Source organism: Chiroxiphia lanceolata, chromosome 5, assembly GCF_009829145.1.
Source record: "Chiroxiphia lanceolata isolate bChiLan1 chromosome 5, bChiLan1.pri, whole genome shotgun sequence".
Taxonomy (NCBI): domain Eukaryota; kingdom Metazoa; phylum Chordata; class Aves; order Passeriformes; family Pipridae; genus Chiroxiphia; species Chiroxiphia lanceolata.
In genome coordinates, this window is record NC_045641.1 from 69,499,976 (window position 1) to 69,523,947 (window position 23,972).

The 23,972-nt window shown below is 41.8% G+C and overlaps 1 protein-coding gene across 3 annotated transcripts in view; it reads right to left on the minus strand.

The window, feature by feature from the left end:
- Window positions 1–18,053: 18,053 nt before the first annotated feature.
- The window catches only part of FAR2 (fatty acyl-CoA reductase 2), a 136,205-nt gene continuing 130,286 nt past the window's right edge, over window positions 18,054–23,972 (minus strand). For all 3 annotated transcript variants that reach the window (XM_032688323.1, XM_032688325.1, XM_032688324.1), the window contains exon 12: window positions 18,054–23,287. In XM_032688323.1, the coding sequence (XP_032544214.1) occupies window positions 23,125–23,287 (163 nt within the window). In that variant the 3' untranslated portion in view covers window positions 18,054–23,124. The remainder of the gene's footprint in view (window positions 23,288–23,972) is intronic.

Genomic DNA, 23,972 nt, shown 5'->3' on the forward strand with positions numbered 1-23,972 from the left:
GCTGTAAACTAAGGTTATTGTTTTGACTGACTTCTGGTTTTCAAGGTATATTCCTTTACTTGTCAGGATTAAGTTTGATTTGTGGAGCAGCTGCACTCCATGATCCTCGTGGGTCCCGTCCAACTCAGGATATTCTGTGATTCCATGATGTAACTTGTTTTATGGCAGTCTCAGGTGCTGCTCATTGTTTAAGGCTTTCCAGGTCCCATTCTGCTGTTGCTAATTCTCTGTGGTTTGGAGGATCAAGGTATTCCATTCATGGTAATAGGTAGTGTTTTCCAGTAAAACAGGATTATTTTCCCTGGACTTCATCATAATCTGTGGTATAGATATTAATGAGCTTGTTGCATTAGATGCTGTTGGTTGCAGCATCCTAATATAGATTTCTAGAGCAGCTCAAACAAATCACATTCTAAAAAGGTCTGTTCTTCCTTGCAGGGGAAAAAGGGAAGCCTAGATTAACTGGCTTCAACATGTTGGAAGTTGGTGAAAGGGTTAATATTCCTGGTATCTAAATCAATCTGACCTATAGGTATTGAAGTGATGTCATAGAAAAATTAATAAAGAAATGAATGATTTTCTTGGCTTGGCAGAATTTGAGCTCTGTGGCATTGTAGCTGGTAAGACCACACGTAGGTAATAGAGGTGCAAAAAAGATCTTGAAGAGTTTTCTCATTCATCCATCAAGTTCACTGAAGAAACCTGTGGCTCTTCATGCAAATATAGTAATAAAAGAGCCTGTCAATACAGTGGGATAGAAAACTTTGCTATGGCATTTTATGATTTTAAATTCTCAAGTTCGGGAAATTAATAATGTTCATTTATATAAAAATTAGGCTAGTAAATCCATATTAGGTATCTGTGCAAGCATTTTTGATTTGAAATACATAATTTTCACTAACTTAAGTAGGAACCCTGTGTTTCAATTTACCAAGACTATTCCAAGTTCTAACTAGCCCTACATTGCTTGCAGCCTTCCCACCTTAAGGTCAGCTGCAATTTTAAAGACCATACTGTGTCCCATCACTCAAATCCTTAATGAATCTGTTGAATCCTCTCATCTGGGGTAACATAATATAATTTCCCAGGTCAGCATTGAATTGCAAATAAGTATTGTGATTTTCTGGCAAGTTTTGCATTAATTTTATCATATTCATCCCTCATCTTATTTGTGAGAATAATCTTGTGAGGTAATCTCAAAGCCTTTTGAAGCACAGACTGTATGCCATCTTCAGCTTCTCTGTTTTTAACAGTGCTTCTCACTTTAAGAGAAAATTTGACATGACATAATTTGGCTTTGGAAATCTATACTGTGTATTATTCTTTTCCCTTTTAAGTGCTGTATGACTGCTAAGTATTGTTCTTGTATGGAAATCAGGCTCACTAAAAATAGTTCCCAGGCTCTTCCTTGTCCTGTCGTATTTCCTCTATCTTTTAAAATCACGTCCATCTTTCCTGAGTTCTCCATGATATCTACCAACCTACCTCAGCTTGCTCTGGCCCACAGGTGACATTAAAAAAATCTAACCTTTGTGTTACATTGTGTTAATGATGTAATTTCTACTGACCTTTCTAGCAAAGACACAGATTTTGTTTCTTTTCCTGTTGGTTTACCCCATCTCACTGAACAGAGCGTCAGCTCTTCCTAATCTTTTTCTTCCAATCAGTAATATTATGGAATGCTTTTGGATTGTTCTGTGTTCCAGTTATATTACCTTTTGTTGCTTGGCTGTACTTTCTCTTTTTTTAATTTTAAATACATTATTTTATGTAACCTGACCTACTTGTCACCTCCTGTGTGGTTCCTGGTCATGATTTCAGACCAGTAGGGAAATCTGTGGCTTGTCAAGTTTATTCTCTTCAAGTTTTTTTTGCTTTCTCTAGTTTGGGTTGCTGCATACTTAAGCAGTTTCTCAAATGACATTAAGTGCACATCTTCCCACTATCTGTTCTCCAAGGATCTACTTGCCTTGGGATCTTATTGCTGGTCTCTGAGACTGCAGGTATCTAATTTCTGGAAATACAGCCCTTTCTTTATTGGTGCAGGCACATTTCCAAGTATTACCCAAAAGGTCTGTAGCAGTTATAATGTGGGCTCGAGAGAGACAAATCCTAGAATCTTGTGGCAACTGATTTCATATGCCCTGGAAAGTGGCCACAAAAAACCCAAATCCGGGTAATTTTGTGGTACAACACTTAAAGGTATCATACAGCTGTCTAGCAAATACAGCCTCTAGTAGCCAACTTCAGAGACTTCACATGAAGACAGAAAATCTCTAGTGGTTAGAAAGATGCAAATGAAATAACGTGCATTGGATTCTTTCTTTAAATAATATTTGCCTTTAAAATATTTACTGAAAATATTCCTTGTGTTACTTCTCTGTATGAAAATACTCGTGTGTGCTACACCTGCTTTATTTTCCTATATCCTTCTTTGTGTTTATGTTACCATGCAGCCAAGTATTCAAATGGCAGCATATTTAAATATATTCCTCAGGTGTTTACACCACGTAATTCTGTTTGGAGTCTTTCCACAGAGCTTTTATAACAACATGTGCAAAATACTTCCCTTGTATCTGTTTTGTAGGGACATTTTCAAAAATAATACACGGACTTTTCAGTGGCAGTTTTTCCTTCTCCAGATGTTATTTTCAGTTTGTTTTCTGTATGACCTGCAAGTATAAATAAAAAGAAAATGTTAGAAAATAAGGAAGAGAGATGGCAAAATAACTGTTTCTACTTAAATTCTTTTCCATCTTTCCTTGCATTTTAAAGCCACCAAAGCAAGTCAGCATAATCATCTCTGGTTACTTTTAGGGGAAAATAGGCTGTTTATAGAATAATGCCAATACTAGCATTGTCTGGTATGCTCACAAATGTATGCAAAGGCTGTCTTAGGCAAAATATAACCAGAACTGTCAAATCTAACATTTTGAATACATATTGCCACAGATGGACAGAGTGAACACTAACTTACTAGTAATTTTGCTGCTTCTGCAGCTGCTGGGCACTGAGCTGTCAACCCTGGGATGTTCTTGCATGCTCTTTGGAAAATAGATCCTTCTCTTACCATTCCAGACTGGACAGACTCACTTCTCCTTCCCTTCCCTTCACCATCCCACCTCACTTTTTTAGTCAAACACTTTTAAGTCCTTAAAGATGTCAAATGGTGTTTCTCCTTCTTTAAAAAATGCTGACTTTTTGGGTTTGTTTTACACACAGTGACACAAAGCTTCTGACCTCTAAAAACAGCAGTGCTAATACTTCTGCAGCAGAAAAATGAATTCTTATTTTACTCAAAAAGAAAAGCTCTTAGGACTAGGGAGTTTAGTGTGTAATCAAAGAATCACAGAATGGTTTGGGTTGGAATGGACCTTAAAGACCATCTCATTCCAACCCCCTGCCATGGGCAGGGACACCTTCCACTATCCCAGGTTGCTCAGAGCCCCATCCAACTTGTCCTTGAACACTTCCAGGGATGGGGCAGCCACAGCTTCTCTGGGCAACCTGTGCCAGGGCCTCCCCACCCTCACAGTAAATCACTGCTTTACAGGGCAGCATTATCTTTACATGAGGAATTACATCAAAATCAAACAAAATGTGAAGTATTTTTAGTACATTTCCATAATTCTACAAGCTAAGTAACTCATTAATTTTCCTAATAATAAAACAAAATTTTATTCTTTTTAAATCGGCTAAGCCTTTTAAATGGTGGTCACTGACCATTCTGTTGGCATTGTCCACATTTTTGTGGCAATGGCAATTTAGATTTTGTTCACAGAAAACGTTTTTTAAAAGCTCCCTCCCACCTACTGTACACAGCTCTTCAAAAGAAGGTAAAGGGAAGAAGGAAAAAACCCCTCCACAATCATCAAATCAACCTCGTCATAGACCAAGTAAGTCATACCAAATTTTAATATTCTGGAAGTCATAAATGACTGTCACATCAAGGACTTGATTCAGTTCACTCAAGAGAAGGGCAGTGAGCAGCCTTTGCTTTGGTAGATGTGCATTTTATGTAGAAACATAATCCATTCACTGCTGGAGTTGGTGGGAATTCTGTCATTAAAGTGTAACTGCATTAAGTGTACATGGACTTCTGATTACTTAGCTGCAATCTGGAGAAAAACCAGCTTAAAAAACCCAATCTGACTACGTTTCACTGTTTGTGCTCTTTTTAAGAGTCCTTTCATTATAGTTTGGAAGAACATGTGAAAGATCATATGTTTGCTATTTATAGTAATCCTGTTTTCTGTGGAGCAAGAGAATGAATATTACTTGAAGAGGGCTCTTGCTTAATTCATTTGGTAAGAATGATATCCTCTATTCCCTATACCTCAGTAGTTCTCTGCATCACTAATATTCATCAGTCATCTTCTGTGTCAGCTGCTACCCCTTATCTATGTTATCACAGGAAAAGACAGCATGGCATTTTCCTATTCCATGACTTTCCTTGGCACTCATTCAGCCATGTTGTCCATTTGCTGCGTAGAGGAGAGCACACTCTGAGTGCCAGTCATTCCTTGAACACCTCCAGGGATGGGGACTCCACCACCTCCCTGGGCAGCCCCTTCCAATGCCTGACCACCCTTTCAGTGAAGAAATTCTTCCTTATGTCCAACCTGAACCTCCTGTGGCACAGCTTGAGGCCATTTCCTCTCATCCTGTCACTTGTTACCTGGGAGAAGAGACCAACCCCACCTGGATACAACCTCCTTTCACGTCTCCCCTGAGCCTCTTCCTCCAGGCTCAACACCCCCAGCTCCCTGTTCTTTGTGTGGGTGTTTGATGGATCCATTCCTGATCTCTGTTTTCTTCTTATCTGTATGTGAATTTGTTCTTTTTGCTGTCATTTGCATGAAAGCACAGAGAATATAAAAGCACATTGAATATAAAAGAAAAGGTGGTTTTGGGACTGCAAATTAAACACAGTTTTTAAAGTGATTTTTTTCTAGAAGAGGCACCATGGCTTGTTGCTATACATATTTATTTCTTTTCAAAGTACGATGACTAGACAAAAATATCATTATACCAAAGCAGGTGGATTTTTTTTCTCAACACCATTAAATGGCTGGGTGCTGGAGGCAGAGTTGGGATGAGTCCTAAACCATATATGATCCTCTTTAAGGCACAAGATCTGTTAAAATCCTAAAGGGGATGGACTAAATAAATATCTGCTGTTCTAATTTCTCCAGTAATCAAGAAGCTGAGAAAAACTATGATGTCCTGGCGTGTAGGAAGAGTCTTCTTTGTGAGGGACTTCTTAGACTAATGATCATAACAAGCCTGGAAAAGAGATGTGTGATGCTTCCCTTCACTCCAAATGAACTGTCTTGCCTTGTTTTAAAAGGGGCACTAGAAACCCCCAGGAGAAAGAAACAAGGAATACCACTGGCAGCCTTGCCACAGCCTGGCACAGCATCCCATCCCAGCATTCCAAGGCAGAGCAGCCAGCTCTGGCACCACATGGTGGAGCCCCACGCCTTCCTCTAGGATTGAAGGAGCAAAAGTTTACATCTCACCTGGAGACCTGGATATCCTGCAGAATCATTGCTTTCAGGGCTCTGGAAAATAGAAAAGATGGATATTTATTTAGGCTTTTCCACAGGTGAGGAGAGTCTAAGGGAGTTGTCTGCTGTCCAGAAACCCAACTTGCTTGTTATGATCGTTGGTCTAAGAGTTGTCAGCATCCTGGCAACATTCTCAGTGCAGGGCCATGTTCACAATCTGGGCTGTTTTTCTTCCAGGTCTTTTCCATGCCCTAAAGTGTTTGCCAGTGAATAAACTAGACTGACCCCTTTCTACTTCCCTGGGAAAGTCAAGAGTCATTCAGACAACTGGAACAGGGCAGAGCGTGGAAATGCTCCCACTGCCCTCCCTCATCTCCCATCCATCATGGTAAGCATTTCTGGAGGAGGATAAGAAGATGCAGGTGTCCTGTCTCTGCTACACAGCAATGGCACAAGCTGGGGAAAGCAGCTGCTTAATTCAGGACAGCTTATCTAAGAGATTTGATCTGACCAGCATTTACTGTCTGGTGGAGGAAGCCGGGTACCAAGATCATCTTTGAGACAAAACCTGCAGAGAACTCCACATGAAACCCCTTTGCTGACCTCTGGCAGCAGAAAATGACAGCAGCAGCCACTGTCTTGTCAGAAGAGCCAGAAGAGATGGTTGTGGAGGGTTTACCCTCCACACGAGTTGCTGTGGGGGTTAAGTAGCCTCTGGGGCATGGATTCTTGAAGAGGAGACCTGGAAATTCATGCTTTGCACTTCCTCTGCTTCCCTTCAAGTCTGGTGTCTTGGATGTCACTACAGGGTGGTTTGCAGATGTGCTGCAATTTAGACCTGGAGCTGCCAGTCTGACATCCCTGCTCAGCCAGGGCCCATCTGGAAAATGCTAAAGCTCTCTAGAAAAATTTTGTAGTTACTGAAAAGAGTGAACAAGTAGTAGCACAATCTCCTCACTGTGGTGTCTGAAGCACTGAACCACTGTGTTTGGAACACCTCCATGCCTCCTGCTTTTCTTCCTTGCTTTTCCTGTGAATCCCTGCTGGTGGCACAGTGGCACAGCCTTTCCTTGGGAGTGAAATCCTATCCCATCCTTCACTGAGATCTGATGGCAGAAGGTTGTGTACAGCGAGTTCATTCCTGAAATGACATTTACAGCATCTTCCTTTGTGCTTAATTCAGTCTCTAAAATAAATAATGATGTTGGGTGGTCCCCAGGATTGCTGAACTCTGTCCTTTACTTCTGATGTGCTTCATCAGCCCAGCAGACGCGGGGCAGCAGCAGAGCAAGAGACCTCAGCATGTTCTGAGAAGTAAAACATTGCAAATTTTCTGCCCAGGGGAGGATGATAAATTAGGTACATCCATTTACCCTATTTGCCACCATTCAATTTGTAATAATTCAGCTTTTTGTTAGTAATTAGAGAATAGGGGGTGGGCTTTGCCCTGGAGCAGTGTTCTTCTGCAAGTGACCTCACGTTCTTATTTACGTGCAGGTGACAAAGGACTGTGTTTTCCTTGCACCTTCACATCACTGATATATGGGCAAGGCTCAATCCTGGGTTCACCACCCACTGCTGTTTATTGTCATCTTAAAAGAATTTCTATGTTCAGGCTGATTTCCCCCCCCCTCCCCGATTTCTTTATAGCATTAAATTATTGCTTTGTTTTTCTGCAATATTTTTATTGCATCATTCTTATTTTTCTAGGCAAAAATTAATATTTCTAAATTATACTGTTTAAAAAACTTAGTTCTTTGGAATACTTTTTGTGGGGATTTATTACTTTGCTCGTTTGTTTTTCTTCTATAACTTACCTCTATGATTCTGAATTTGTGTCAGTGAATGTGTGGAATAAGTGTCCAGGTAAGGAACATCTGCTTCCAGTTTTGCTATGACCAGGGCTTTAATGATTGTTCCCTCTTGTTCATCTGAAGGAGAAACTATGGACTTCATGGATGAATCATCTAACCTGTTCTCTTTGCCGGGAGGAACAGGTAAATATTATTTATGTTGTAACAAAGTTAATTTTTTTTCTGTGTGAGGGAAGTGATTCTTTTATATATGAGATGAATTAAATGTAATTTCTACAGTACTAGGCACACGAATTAAATTAATGGAAAAATAATAGTGCAACTGTATATACATGGACACTTAAGGCAGGAAAAGCATCCATTATACAGAAAATTCCTTATGTAAAAGAAGGATCCAAGGCACATGACTTTGATGTTATTTTTATAGTGGTGACTGAAGTAAGAGTGATCTTACAGTTTCCATAAGTTTTACCAGAGGAATATGGGGTTAGAAGGGTAATTTCTGCCAAGGAAATGTGATTTTTAATTTGGAATGCTGCAGGCTAAATGATATTATAGAAAGTAATTAATGTATAAAGTTCTTTCAGTTGTGCCATATATAAAACCAGAAAAGGTTTAGGTTGCCAAAATTGGTGTGCTGAAGGGAATTCCACTGTTACTTAGGGATAAAGGTGTAATTAATTGTCTAATGTTATAATGGCACACATGCACACATAAAGTAATAAGAAAGAAATAAGTAAAGATGATATATATGTTTAGTTTTGTAAAACTTTTAATGCTTCAGATCCTTATTTGTCACATAACGTAGCACTTCCAAATAAAATGCCAAATGCTGTAATAGAACGAGCTGTAACAAATGACTTACCAGCAGATAATTCTTGTTTTGCATACCAAAACATATTTGCTGTTTCCTGTTGCTCATTGACTGATTTTGTACTGCTTTCTGGGGCTAAATAATATCTTGCTTAGAAGAAATGCTAATAGAAGCTAGTTTGAAGGTAATACATATTAGATCAAGTTAATTATTTTTCTTCCTTTCACGTTATTTGAGTCAGAACTCATGCTAATGAAGCCTAGGAAAAATATAAAAAAAAATATTCTTTCTAGAAATATTAATCTCACCTTAATGCTGAAGTTCTCATTTGAATAAATTAAAACAATGAAAAGCTGTACTAAATTTGGACAAAACATGTGGAGTTATTTCTCATAAAATGTTGTGTTTTACTAGTGGTATTTTACCTACTAAATGTATGGCTGATAATTCTACAGTTCTTTTCATTTACCTGGTGGACCTGAACCTCCACTATTTATTCTTTCATATGTGTTGCAGCATTAGGCTGCCAACCTACAGCTAATCTTGTTGTCACTTGGATGCGTTTTACCCCCTTTTCTTTGTTAATTTGTTTGTCTGCATCCTTCTTCCCTTGATGTTAAGCCACAAACTGGATAAATCGACTTGGATCAAAGAGACTGAAGGCAAATACAGAGTGACAATCCACTTCCTTATCAATAAGTGTTCTCCCAGAGCCTTTAGTCTTTGACAGTTTGGAAATCCTGCCTTGGGGTTCGGTTTTGCTGTGTCCATCTCCACCTCTGCCAGCAGAATTCCAGAGCAGTTAAGACTGCAGCCAGTGTTCCATCTGGGAAGTTCTGGGCTCCATGCACTATGGAACCAAGCACAGTGGGATATATTGATTTTCAGGCTCTCTGATGAGAAGGCATTTTGATCACTCAAACATGGTACTAACATATTACTTTATTTCAATAATGACGCTGCTGAGGGAGGTACTGGATCACCATAAGACAAGCAACAACACAGAAGAAGGTGATAGATAGAGTAAAAGGACTACATCTAAAGGGTTTTGCTCTCTTTTATTTACCAAAATAATACAAACAGGAGGCCAGAAATGCTTACAATATAAATGTAAATTACTGGAAATGCAGTATTTTGATTTGATGTGGGAGGGTTAGTTAACCCCTGGTTATGCATTATGAATTTATTTTAGAAAATGGGAAGCCTGCAATAAAACCTGAATGTTGGAAATAATTTTTGACGAAAGTTTTTTTTCCTGCTAAAATTTGAAGTTAAAAGCTTCTGAAGGATAAATTGTCAATTACTGAAATAAAAAAATAATCCTCTAATGTTTGAGTCCTACCATGTTTTGTACGAGTTCCTTAACTCAAATGTACATATATTTTAGGAAACTGAAGGACAAAAAAAAGTACATTTTAGACATGATTCAAAACACATAGTTGGGAAAGGTTTTGACCTTATTTCTGATGCCACTTAAGCACATTTTTTGACTCTTACCTTCCATGGACATGGAACAACCTAGGTTTTTTCCCTGGGATGGCTATAAGTGACTGTATAGAGCTCCACAAACGGAGGGCCCGTGCCTGGTGGGTACAGCAGACTCTCCCTGAGGGGATGTTTCCTAGGGAAGTGAGCGCTGTGCTCCTGGTTCTCTGCATGAAGAAGATGTGCCACATGCTTCCCAAGTAGATCTGCCAGGCAGGGATCACCAGGTGGAGCAGGGCGAGCAGAGCAGAGGTCTGGCACGGGCTGGGGTTGACTGGGGAGGGAGAAGCCCTTCTGTGGGTTTTTAGGGGTCATTCTTGGGGTCAGGTCCTTATAAAGGTGGGAGAAATCCTCAGATGCTGTGTAGCTGTTGGTTGTGCACCTTCATTTTCTGTGCCTTCCCGTTTCTCCTCTCTGCTGGCTTTTCCCTCTGGTGACCTGAACCTGGCAGTGAGTGTATGTCCCTTTGTGTTGTGGCTGCAGATGGATCTGGTAGGGCTTCCTCAACCTCCCCCTTTCCTCGGAAGAAAAAAGTTTCCCCACCTCCTCCGGTACTGCCCACAGTATCCTCTTCCACCACTGCACCTGCTCATCTCCAGCACCACCCACAGCTGGATCATGAGCCTCAGAGAGCCCCACGGTGGAGGGGCCAAAGCCGAATGTCACATCTCCTGGGTTCAGAGTGATCTCTACCCCATAACATGACTGTCCTGGTGTCACTCCAGCCAGCAGCCAAGCCCCTCACAGCCACTCCCTCACTCCCCCACCAGTGGGTTGGGGAGAGAATTGGAAGGTTTAAAGCCAGAAAACTCCTGGGTTGAGATAAAAGCAGTTTAATAGGGAAAGGAAAACCCACGCACACAAGGAAAGCAAAACAAGGAGCTGATTCACTGCTTCCCATGGGCAGGCAGGTGCTCAGCTATCTCTGGGAGAGCAGAGCTCCATCATGCCTAACAGTGAGATAGGAAGATGAACACCATCACTCCAAACTCCTCCCTTTCCTTCTTCTTACCCCCACTTTATATACATGGTGCCATGTGGTCTGGAATATCCCTTTGGTCAGGTGGGGTCACCTGTCCCAGCTGTGTCTCCTTCCAGCCTCCCATGCACCCCCAACTTCCTTGCCAGTGTGGCAGTACAAAAAGCATCCTGGCTCTGGGTAAGCCCTGCTCAGCAAAAACAAAAACATCCCTATATGATCACCCCTGTGTTCAGCACAAACCCAAAACACAGCCCCGTAGTATCCACTGTGAAGGAAATGAACTGCACCCCAGCCAAAACCAGCACAGTGACTCAGGCCACTCTCACAGTTCTCTGCTGCATCCCACTTTATTTCCCCAGAGACAGACCCAACCTCCCTTACCACCATTTTGCTCCCTTGGTTTGACCTCCTTCTCCTTCCCATTGTGTGGTTAAAAGTTAGGAAGGCTGGGAGGGATCCATCAGCAGAAGTGTGGAGGCTGCTTGCACCCACAAGTGGCTTTGGAGGGCACCATCCTCTCCTGTGGAAGAGCAAGGGTTTGTGTTGGCTGTCAGGAGCAGCTTCCCCATGATGGACGTGAGGGTAAGATGGGGAGGATGAGGGAAAAAAGGAGTGATATGGGGAAGGGAGAGGATCTGGCACTCCCTGGGAGTTTAATTCATGATCCAAATGTTGAGTACGGTGTGTTCTTTTCAGCGCTGTAGATGACATCAGGCTGGCAGCGAGAGCCGAAACGTCAGAGGGTATCATTAGCATTTGGAATGACCTTGATGAATTGGGAAGAATGCCCTGAAGACCTTGGAGATGAGGTGGAAGGCTCAGTGCTGAGGTGGAAGTAATGAGCTGCACAGCCCCAGAAGGGGAGCCGAGGTAAGGAGACCTTGCAGTGGCTCACTGAGAGTGTGTGACCAAGCTGGAAAGTGAGTGTGGTGGAAGGTGGGGAAAAAAAGCCAGGAAAGGTGATTACAGTGTTTGGTAAGTCAGGATAACCTGAAGGTAACTGCTGTGCTTAGCTTTCATCTTATTTTCAACATACTGTCACAAGCTTTGCTATGAAGATCAGTGGAGTGGTAGATAATGGGACACAAAATCCTTTTGCAGGTGGCATTGCATCATGGATCAGCTTGTATCACAAAACTCAGTTTCATCAGTGTTTGTTAATTCTCACAGTGTAAAAATATGACTAGATTTACAAAACACAAACAAATTTTTCCCTCACAGCAAAGGAACAGTTTTAAGCCTCTGATGTCTTTTTCCATGGCAATGTAATTAAAATTCTAAATCAAAAACCCAACAAATACAAAACCAATGCAAGATTACAATGTATTTTTCAGGGCAGAATACTGTGAATGTGTGGCTCAGGTGACCCAGAAGCAGATATTTGACCAACTTGTCGAACTAGATACAAATAGATGTAATTTTCTGTAGTGCTGCTGCTGCCTATCTGGTTACTTCTCGATGTGGATGTCTGCTAGGCACTCAAACTGGCTTGTGAGGCTTGTCTGAGGAGCTCCCCCTCAGAGGATGCAGCCACATCTATGGAAAGTCACTCTTGCAATGTGATGAGTAGCTTTGAGTGCTTTTGTACCCCTGAACTGTGGTATTTGGGACATGGCACCTTGGCTACTTCCCAGACCACAGTTCGCTGATGGGGAGTAGGGGCACAAATAAAACATGTTGCACATCGTGCACAGCTCCCTGGAGGTTCCGCATTCCTGCTGCTGAGGTGGGCAGCTGGCTTTCTAAGACCCTAGGAAGTCAAAGAGAGTGAGGGCTGGAAGGGCTCCAGGGGTAGAGCCAGGGGTCTGGAGGATGCCCCTTTTTCTGCTCCCTCTTGGTGGCACTGCCAGTTATAAAGGAATCTGGGCCTGAAGGAGAATCACAAGTTTTCTGTCTCCCTTTCCTTCCCTCAGTCAGCTTGGATGGAGTAACACATCCAAGTTCCCCAGCAGTTCTGGGAGGAGTTGTTCATATGTGTTTGCGACACAATTATGCACAAAAGTACAAATTGTCTTGTCCTCTGGCTTGCTTATAAATTGTCTTTCATTTGAAAGCATTATATTTGGGTTAGTGCTGTGCCAAGCCAAGACTAGGATGTCCTGCCAGGGGGTTGAGGGCTCTTTTAGCACTAGGTGATACATCCAGAATCACACAGTGGGGTGGCCCTGTCTGCCACAGGGACTGTGCTTTCCTGATTAACCTGTGTGGGAGCAGAGCTTTGCTTACCCATCTGCCAGACTTGGGGTGGCTCATGTGAAGCATCAGCAGATAAACTGTGTGTGGAGGTGCTGTGGGTGGGTGGCTTCCCACACTAGTCATTACTTATCACTGCAAACCCCAGACCTTCAAGGGTTTTGTTTAGGACACCTTCTCACAAGAGTCACAGATCTGGCTGGGGTCATAAACTGGCATGAAGTCAATTTGTGTTACTTGACTTTAATGATAAAAGGAACTGTGAGTCACAAGTATTATGGCTGTGTATATCTGCCATAATGAAAAATTGGTTGATTTCTCTTTACTTTCTAATTTATCATATTTGGTCCAGCTTCAGTGTAATTGTTCTCCTGACCTGCAGAGTGTCAAATCCCTGACTTGAGCCTCACTTGAGCCTTACTAGTCTGTTCACTGCTGAATTTGCCCTTGCTAACTTAGTAGTTTCTTTTTTTTTTTTTTTTTTTTTTTTTGCATATCACATGTGGCAGCCCTTTATTTATCAACAAGGTTTCCCCAGAGGTGTTAAGAGGTAGCAGACTTTCTAGAGACCTCCACAGACAACTGACATTTTTTCTTTCCCAGACCAATTGTCACATCAGCCTCTGCTGGGAGGGGAGTAACAAAATGTGCTAAAAATGATCGATAATCATGGATTGTGAAGACAGGACTAACTCAATTTCCCCTTGAGCTCGGTGTTGCAGAAACATAGTTATTGTTGGATAAGTTACTGCTGTTCACACTTCCAAGTAGCCAGATTTTATGTATTACTCTACAATTACAAACTCTAGTTTTTACTGTCTATAATTGTAAATTTTTCTTTAGGTCCTCAAGTTCCAAGATGCCTCCACTTTTAAAAGCCTGAGGCAAAGAGGAAGGTACATTTAAATCCACCTTCCTTTCTCTACAAGATTGTGTCATACTATTACTTTTGTCAAAATATAAGTTGCAGAGGCACTGGGGTACTTGCCTGTTCTTTTGGGGGCTTTTCAGTACAGCAAATACTGGCAGAAACAGTGATGAAGGACCTGCATATAATTAGCAATTTCTGTGCCTCAAATCTTGCCTGTTTACTGATCTAAATACAGGTACAACCTCTTTCTACAAACATTTTTGCTATTTTTGCTGGCATTTTCATCAGCACTGGTTTCTCTAGTCAGTTTATACACACATTCAGTCCAATTAATTATATTTCACTCCTGCAGCAGATGTGGCTTTTGCATCTGGGTCGGGTGAAGCTCACGTGATTGGCAGTGTAGTGTGTGCTCTTTCCCTGGAGGAGCAAGTCCCCTCTGAGACTGCAGTGCAGGGAGCTGCAGGAATTGTATCATCAGGGCACTTCTGGCAAGAGAAGTGGATGAATGTGTGCCTGTCTCAGCTCTGGATGGGATATGGGTTAATTCAGCTTCCTTTGCTGTGGTATCCCATTCCATAGGTGGGCTGTGAGTTCTGGAGTCCAGAAATTTATCACTGTGCCACAGCACAGTTCAGAGTCAAATAATCCTGATCCAGGCAGTTATGAAGTGGGACCTGTTGGGTCAGTTCTTAAGGAACACCATTAACTTCTGGTTGTCCTTAGCTGAGAGAGATGGGGAAAACTGAGGATCAGCTGGGATCCCTTCCCTTGAGACCTGGTGCTTATTCTATCACCTAACCTGTGATGTATCAACTAAAGATTGCTTGTCCTACATTACATCATTTTCGTCCTCCCTGTTTTTGCTTCCCTTAAAAAATGAATAGTACTGCAATTTCCCTAGTTTATTTAATTGATTATTTGGCTTGATAATACTGTACAATCAGAATGTCAGAAGAAAAGGTTTAAAGTCTGCAGGTTGACCTTTAAGTCTGTTCTTCAGAAAGAATTTGAACTTTCTTGCTGATGGCTTTAATTCATTGATGCATCTTAATGGAAAATTGATTTTTTTTTCCTCCCTGAAGATCACATTTACATATAAAAACGGAAAATGGTATTTTAAGAAAAGATTTGCTAACAAAATGAAAATTATGTCTTTATTGTATGCCCTGGGTTTCAGGATTTGAAATAATTTTTATTAAGGAAAGGCTCATGATAATGCTGTGTCTCTTCCTCTCATTAAAGTCTGCTATATTGCAAGGAAGTGAGAGATGATTACTAGACATTATCTACTCCTGCTTTACAGAAAACCAACATCACGAGGTGTGATCTCTATCCTTAATTTTTGAAACTAGTAGGGCTGAAAGGGCTTATCCTGTGTCTGTTCTCCAAAAACAACCAACAAACAAAAGCCCTCAACATCCTTCTCTTTTCTTATTGCACTAGGACACGTAGTGTAAATATTACACAGCCTAGAGCAAGCCTGGCAAAATGCTGTTCTGACGGAAGAGCATCAGTACAAAGTCAATACCAAATGCCACAAAGGGTGCTGTGAACTTGGAAAAAAAGAATGAAAAAATATTTCTGTCTAATCTGGACAGCATGGGCCAGATTTTGTTTGCTATCCTCAGTTCTGTCAGGCAAGGCTGGAATGAGGTTGTGGTGGCCGTAGCAGTTGCAGGAAGCTCATGCAGAGGTTGAGACAGTCACTCCTTTTAGCTGCAGTCCTTTGGTGCAAACTGAGGCAGCTCCCCTCTTCTTTCTCTCCTTATCCCTACTTTTATATCAGTTGTGGCTGCCCCATCCCTGGAAGTGTTGAAGGCCAGGTTGGATGGGGCTTGGAGCAACCTGGTCTAGTGGGAGGTGTCCCTGCCCATGGCAGAGGGTTAGAACTGGATGATCTTTAAGGTCCCTTCCAACCCAAACCATTCCATGATTTTATGATTCTGTAAACAGCCGTGGACCGTCAAGTGGCAATTGTGGAGACTGAGAAACACCAGGCTCAGCCCTCTTTCTTCTCTGCTCACAGTGAAGCTGTGACGAGCCAGTTTCCTGCTAATCTTGGCCCACAAACACCCCAGGGCCTCTCTGAACCCTCCTCCCTTCCCCCCTCATCTCTGATACAGAAGATGTTCTTACCATAGAGGAATCCCAATCAAAACATTCTGAGAGATGTGTGTGGGGTGGGGAAAAAACAGATTATGAGGAGAGAGGAAATTTGGGAGCTGCATGACTTCCAGAAGTAGGCAAAACCCATGAAGTTGGAGTAGCAGCAGTATTGTTGGGGTTGGGGACAACAGAACAAGTACAAACTGGGTGTTTTGGCAAAGAGGTGCCTTTGAGGAATTAATGGTGTAGATTTGACCCTTGTGGTGGTGTGAGTGAAGTTCCCTTGCCTGCAGCAATGGAGTATAAACGCATAGGTGTGTGTATGTATGTTTATGTATAAACACAGAGGCAAACACAGGTTGAAAAGAGGTTGCTATCTGTATTTTCCAGAATTCTTTGTGCTGTACCTTCCACAAGACCACTTCTGCCCCAGTGTTTAGGAGAAACTGGCCAACTGACGATGAGTAACAGGCTACTTGCAGGATTGTTTACATGGCAGGAAGGACTTCCCCCCAGAATTAGTCATATTTGCTAAACACCACCTCAATCTTCAGGCCTTTTTTTTCAGGGTTGGTCCAGTTGTTCCTTGTTTTGCTTTTATCAAGATCTTAGTTTTTCAATTAAACCAAAATTACTTTGGAGGAATTTAAAGGAAAATGTATTTGTGATTTGGTGAGATTAGTCAAAGATGAAAAACTTGCTACAACAAATATGATTTCTGGAAAGCAGTTGGTAAAATGTTTTCTGACTCTTGACAAAAACATATTTATCAGTAATACAAGATGAAAATATTTCATAGTTTGCTTTTTGATAAACAATTGTTTCAAAAAGTAACAAATTCATGTTTAAAAAATTTTAATTTAAAAAAAAATTATGATAATAAAATGCTTTTCCTCTTAAATAGTGCTAGACAGAAACTGAAAAATACTAGTCCATCCACACCTGTTACCTCTTGCTCCCCCCTCAGATTGTAACAACAGACATTTTTGAAAGGCATTTGAACCTGTCTTCCAAAATTTTGTGTATGTATGTCTGTGTGCACTCATATGTTCATCCATAGATCTGTAAATGCCAAAGATTTTGACCAACCAGACTTCCGAGTGATGTGCCTTTATCTCTGCCAGCAGATACACTGACAGTGCCTGAACTCAGAGCTTGAGATGGCTTTGGACGGCCAGTGATTTTTGGCTATTGAACTTATCAACTGTGAAGATTTTATTTCAGCAACTTGGATTTATTTTTTCGTACCTGGAAAAGGCACAAACTGTTCTAACTGTAAAACAACCCAGCAAACAACTTTCTCATTAGTCTCATTAGTCAAGGTGATTCCATTAACTTACTGTGCCACTGCTTCTGAACGGCCTCGGAGGCATGATCTGAAGTACCTGGAAGTGTTTGCCAGAGAGTCAGGATGTTCTAGGCAATCCTGAGAATTGCTAGATTAAGAGTTTACCCAACAGCCTGAAGTATTATCGTCTACACTTCTTGGAAACACATATAAACCAGGGTTATTCCCCCCTCCCCCCACTTGCCTCTGCAAAAACTTCAGTGGAGTCCTGATTTTTACAAGATTTATTTCCAAAGGCCTAGAGTGAAAGGACAAGGGGTAATGGCTTCCAACTGGCTTAGAGTAGGTTTAGACTGGATATTGGGAAGAAATTCTTTCCTGTGAGGGCGGTGAGGCCCTGGCACAGGTTGCCCAGAGAAGCTGTGGCTGCCCCATCCCTGGAAGTGTTCAAGGCCAAGTTGGAAGGGGCTCTGAGCAACCTGGGATAGTGGAAGGTGTCCCTGCCCATGGCAGGGGGTTGGAATGAGATGATCTTAAGGGTCCCTTCCAATTCAGCCCATTCTATGAGTCTATGAAATAAAATCAGACCATATTTCTCTGGACTTAAAAAGCTCTTTATGCCAAAAGACTCTACACCAAGTGTAGAGTCCTTACCTTCTAAAACTAACAATTTGGGGTGTAGACTCAGGTAACAAATGGTGTGTTGTTCAAGGACGTTGGTTGGGTTACTCTCAGTTTGTCATTGTTGCAGACATGTCCTAATCACTCTCGCAGGACACTCATCAGGGATGGGCCTTTCCAGGTCACACCAGGTTAAAGTCTCCCTGTCACAGCTTTTAAAATCTGGGGTTTCCCCTCTCCTTGCTTGTGGTGCAGCTGCCTCTAGGTGGGGCTGCTGTTCTACCGACAGATGTGAACAGATGTGCTGCAGATGCAGCCTCTGCTCAACTGCAAAGACCTTTAGCGACTTAAGCAACTTGAAGTGACCATAGTTTTAAAATATTTTGTTTTATTAAATGTTTCAAATAACATAAACATCATATTAACAATTTTATGGCTGAGGTTCACATAATTTGTGATTTCATCATTTTATCTGATTTGAGAGCTCAAAAGATTACGGCTTAACATTAGAAACTTTGTAATTAAGATTTCTAACAGTAAGTTGTCTCATAGCTAACAAGAGAACAGAAATAGCAGATAGAACCGTAGAAACTTTGGACAGTGGGAGAGTACATATTTTACTATAAACTGGGGTCTGCCAAGATTTTGTAAGGACAAGAAACCTGTTCAAAGTGGTTTCTTGCTAATCTGAAAAAACCAACTCATTTCATAGTTGGCTTTTAAGCAATAGAGAAAAGTGGGATAGTTCATCTTTAATTATTCCCCAAATATGCTTTATTTTTTGGATTTAAATTCTATTAAGCAAGTCTGTACCACTTTTATACTGATATTTAGCACCATGTAATGGGATATTCACCACTTGGCTTCTGGGGAATGTACAGTATGTTGTTTACTCTGTGCTAGAATAAAGGATCCAATTGTACTAAAAGTTCATCCTTGCTTTCAGCGGTAGGACGTCAATGCTGGAAGAGCAACAGCATGCTTTTGACCATGAAGCTGTAGCTTATTTACAACCAAAAGGATGCCCCCCCCTCCCTCTTTTCCCAGTTGCTTATTCATGGCAATGAATTGGTTAAAAGTACTACAGGTTGGGTTTCGTTTACACTGGAAACTGGATTATGTTTTCATCACTTTGTCTGCAATTGAAGTGGAACAGTGCACACCAAACAAGCACAGCCTGGCATTTCAGTATGAGCTCCACGAGTTTTTCCATCTCTGTATGTTGTCTGGTGCTGAAAGATGCAGCTATACACACAGGAATATATAATGATGTTATCTTAGAAAATATAAAAGAACAAATTTCTTGAGGAGGTGGGAAATGGGCCAACAATCTGTAATATACCAGTATGTCTGTTACCCCACATCTCTACCAAGAAAGAACTGTATTTTCTTAACAAAGTTATTGGAAAAAAGGAGTGTAGAGGGGTGAGGAATTTTATTATTTGGTAAGAGACATGCTGGAATTTTGGTTGTCAGTCAAAAGGCAGTTTAAGCGTGGATTAATTTTAGGGATTTGTTGTGGGGGGTTTTTTGTGATCGCAATGTAATTAAAAAGATACTTGTTAATTGCAAGGTTCTGCCCGTTGCTGTTTGACAGTGAAATGATATTCAGTGTTTCATTGCTCTGGTACAGCAGTTCCCAGCTGTAGCCCACAGACCAGTGTGTGTGCAGAGCATTAACAAAACATGAGCACATCAGGTTCTGCAGTGCTCTGCGTTATTTGCGCAGGCTTCTCCCACTGTGAGAGGTTGAAATCACTGCAAGTTCAGGGGGTACAAGCAAATCATCCCATCCTACTGCCTTGTGGCTGGTATTTTCTTTTGTGACTGCCAGCATTGTTCTTTATGCTGCCAGTAGGCAGCTGGGCAAAGGACAGAGGAGCCTTTTAGTTTGGATGTTCGATCACAAGAAACTGAACTGGTGTCAAAATGCTGATAGATCTCTTTCTTCCCCACTCCTTGCGGGGGAGTCTTCTGAGTTTGGCAGCTCACAGTTCTCTGATCTCTCGAGTGCCCCTTGCCTTGTTGAGCTGGATGCTCTGTGCCTAGCAACGCTCCTCCTAGTTTCTCTCTCCTCCCCATAGCACTGACCATGCTACCAGTGGAAAAACAAACAAGGCTTGAGACCCACTCACAGGTATCAGGTATTAAAAGCTCCAGCCTTCAGCCATGAGCAATATCCACTCCTAAGTTTTTTGCAATAATTTGTCACCACAGATTTAACTCAGTAGCAGCTGCATTTGGCTTTTCTTTTGTCAAAAGCTTGTGAGTGTACATGAAAGAGCAAGAGAACAGAGAAGGAAAGAAGTGTCTGTCATTTGGTGTTTTCTTTTAGGTATTTCCCCAAGACTTGGGTTTTGGGTTTCCTCAGAGCACACACACAAATCCACTGAGGAGCACAAAGTAAACCATCAAAGGTAAGTCACTGCTCAGGGTGAGAACAAGTTCTTGTGCCAGGCCCAGCTCTCTGTGATGACAGTCATGACTGGCACCCGGAGGCCATCGCCGCACGTCAGCCCCTCCACTGAGGTTTTCTGAAATACTTCTGTGGTTCAAATCACCTGAAAACATCTCAAGCCACAAGAAAGTGGATTAGAGATTCAAGTTTCCCTGCGTGTTATGTCTGTGTTAGACAAGCTAACAGCTTGATCCGCCCCAGGCAAGGCCAGAGCTCTGGAGCCAGCTGCTGGCAGTGCTGTGTGGGCTGTGAAAGGTCTCCAGAAGAGCAAACACCATCTGCAACAGCTATGTTTTTCCAACGGTCCAAGCAGCTCCTGCTGTTTTTTCAGGGCTGAGCAGTAGTTTTGCTGTCACCCTCAGTAAAATGCTGAAGAGCCCTAAAATATCACACCACCGCTGTTCTGAGTGAAACGTGAAGCATCTTTTTGCATGTTCAGAAAACAGGTCCAGATATGCTCAGGTGAGCAAAGATACACCTGAGACTTGCTGGGACAATACAGCAAACAGCTGTGAATGCCTACAGGCATATTGTGAGGAATGCATGGAATGACCAGGGAAGGGGAAGGAAAGGTGGGACACTTTACTCTTAACAGAGCTGACTGATGTCAGTGTAGCAAGGTTTGCACCTTTGACTTTTCTCTGACACTCAAGTTTTTGTCTGTCATAAGACTTGCTTCTCTTTATACATAAGGCAGGCACTCTTAAAAAGACACTTAGGATACAAGTTAAAATTTATTTCCTAATTTTTGAATGGAAGTTTGTTTCAAAGTCATCTACAGTTTCGGTTTGGTTTTTTTTTTTTTTTTTTTACCCTTTCAGATAAGGAGACTGCAAGATGCCTGATGACTCGATTATGTACTTGAGGGAATTCAGCCTTTCTGGAGGAATCCCTACAGCAACCTGCCTTAGCCCCACCAGGGTAGCAAAGTATAATGCCACTAACCTTCACTGATACTTTTATGGCAGCACTGGACAGGAAATGTCTGGTCCCCAGCACCTGAACCCACAGCTCCAGGTTTCCCAGGCAGTGACACCTTGCACAGTATGTCCTGCCAGCTTTTTGAAGCTAGAAAACACACAGCTAAAAACCAGCACCAGTTTCCTTTTGGAAATACGTTTTCAAGGCAAGAGCTTAAGAAATCTGCACCTTTGTAAACTGGGTGCTTGATCTAATTAATCATGGATCAGAAGTAATGTGTGAAAAACACAAAGGTCTGTGGTAGGCAATGCCAGAGCCCTGCCATTCTGGACACCATGTTTCTGCTGCAGACATCCTTTGGGAATTGCTGGAAACTAGACCTCTGGGGAAGATAAATCCCTTGCGTCTTTAGAAAGGCTTCTGAACTAGCTTGAAGGCCTAAGATATAAATATACTGTCATCATAACTTGCTCTTGCCTTTACTGCCAAAAACAAGTATAATTTTTGAAGAATGCCAACTTTGTAAATACTCTGCTATTCCCAGCTAGCAAAAGAGCAACTGTGTCACTTTGTTGTGATGTGACATTACTTTTTCAGACAGACAGCACGACACAAGACTCAAGTTTCAAAAACTAGCTGCTTTGAAGTCTGATCTTAGAGTGCTTATTCAAAATATCTCAGTATTAGATTTGGCTCTGAAAATCTGACAGCACGATAGATTTGTTGCTATTGCACTAAGGCTGTTGTTGCACCGGGTACTTTGAAGAAAGCTCTCTCTCTGCCCTCACAGGAATTCCTACTTCACTGTGTGAAACAAGTATCTCCAATAGCCATGAGTGTAAGGAAGGTTCTTGGGTTCAACTTCACAGGGCAGGGCTGCTTTTACAGAGAAGCCATAGAATAACAGGGTTTCTTTAGGCTGGACCTTTAAGATCACTGAGTCCAACAGTGGACTTACTCTCAACAAAACCAAGTTTCAGACTTTTTAATGCCTACTGACAACAGTGGCAGCAGAACTGGCCCGATGGTGTTTCCTCCATGTGTGTCTTTCCACTTTTTTTGCCAGTGGAAGTGACCAAAGTGATTTAGCTGTAATGAAAGCATGAAGCACACTGTCAGGCTGGTTTTGAGTTACAGGGAGAGGTTTTCTGCAGACAAATCCAGGGGGAAGAAAGACCTATTCCTCAAAAACAATAAAGAGTTTCTGAATTCTTCTTCAGCCTTTTAAGAAGTCTTCTCTTTGTCCTCAGAGTTAATACAGCGTTTTTCAAGACTCCAAAACTGTTCTGAGCAAATGTGATAAATGCAAGACCAGGATTTTTTAATAGACTGAAACCTTAACCAGAGAGAAAGAAAGACCTCTCTGTAAGAAAGCAGCTTGTGAGTGAGTAGAGTTAACACAGGTGCATGAATTCTATGTGTGTCTTCAGTTATGGCTTGAAAGCATCAGTCCTCAGTAGCAATATAAGACAAGATCTGAAAACTGTTCTGTGTGTTCACTGGCCCAGTGTAACTCATCTTCTTCCCCCTCCAAGTTTTGAAAAACTGAAAAGTGAAATCTTGTTTTTTCAATAAGGTACCATTTCACTGAATGAGAATGAAGGAACGGCATCTTTAGGAAGACCTCTTACAGGATAATTTCCTTGGCTGGGTCTTCTCTGATGGCATCCTTTTCTGCCAAGGTTCTATGCTTTAAATTTGCCTCTTTTGAGGAAGAAGATGGAATTAAGATAGCCTAGGTAGTAGTACATGGGAAGACAATGACTTTGGTTAATCCTTACTCTCGCACATCAGACTCTAGATGAAGGGTTCAGGCTTGACCTGTTCCTAAAGCTTCAGTTATGGCTTTAAAAATTGGCCTGGTCCTATGGAAGAAAGACCACCATGTAGTAAAGCATTAGTTAAATTAAAAAGGTGAACATATAACAGTGCACAACAAATGCCAGCTGCTGTTGGAGGGAGTGGAATTTTCTGCTACTGTCAGACCCCGATGCCCATAGTTGCTGATCAGAGGAGATGGAGGTCCTTCTGGAAGGGGCTGGTTGCTGATGGGTGGCTTCAGTGCCGGAGGGTGCTGGATGCCCTGAAGTAGGAGAGGAACTTGTAGCAGAGGCTCACCACAAAGTACCAGATGTTCCGAGCCATCTGTGACCTGGCGATGAAGATGCGCCAGATGATGACGAGGAGGGTGGTGTTGAAGGCGTACCGGATGTTCCTCAGCCTGGGGAAGAGAAAGAGGCACCTCAGGGAGAAAGAGAGAAGCAACAGGAAGCTTGCCAGCTTGCATCGTTTCCTACAGGTAACTTTGTAAGAAATCCTATTTACAACTTCTGATCATTCCTGTTTTAGTGAAGACACTGTGCCAAAGATGACCCTCCCATCTTGCCAAGGACTGTGCTGAAATTAGGGAATAGTTAATGGGATGGTGGAACCACCTGTACTGGAGTTCTCTCTTGTTCTGTGTTCTGTCACAGAACAAAGCCATATTGGGAGGTTTTTCTTTATGACAGTCTATGTCCAATACTTTCTGCTTTGGTTGTTATATTATCCGGTTTTTACTTTGCAGGATTGGTGTCAGGCTAGAGGACCTTCACAGGAGCTGGTGAATAAGGTTCTCTTATTTGGGGGAAATCTTGGCTTTAGTGTTATGAAATTACTCAATAATCATAAATGGTCTTTACTTTTGCATTACTGGGATTGTTTTTTGGGAGGGGGAGCAGTTTACAGCATCTATTTCAATGGAATCATTGAGTTTTTAAGATGCTAATAATTTTGTCCTCTTTCTGTCCAGTGCAAGAAGTTTCTGCAGTTCTCCAAGTCTCACTTTCCCAGTGCTTAACCAGGGGAAAAAAGCTTCATACCTAAAGACCTTGAGACTGGTTCAATTTCTGTAAGAGTCTTTTTTT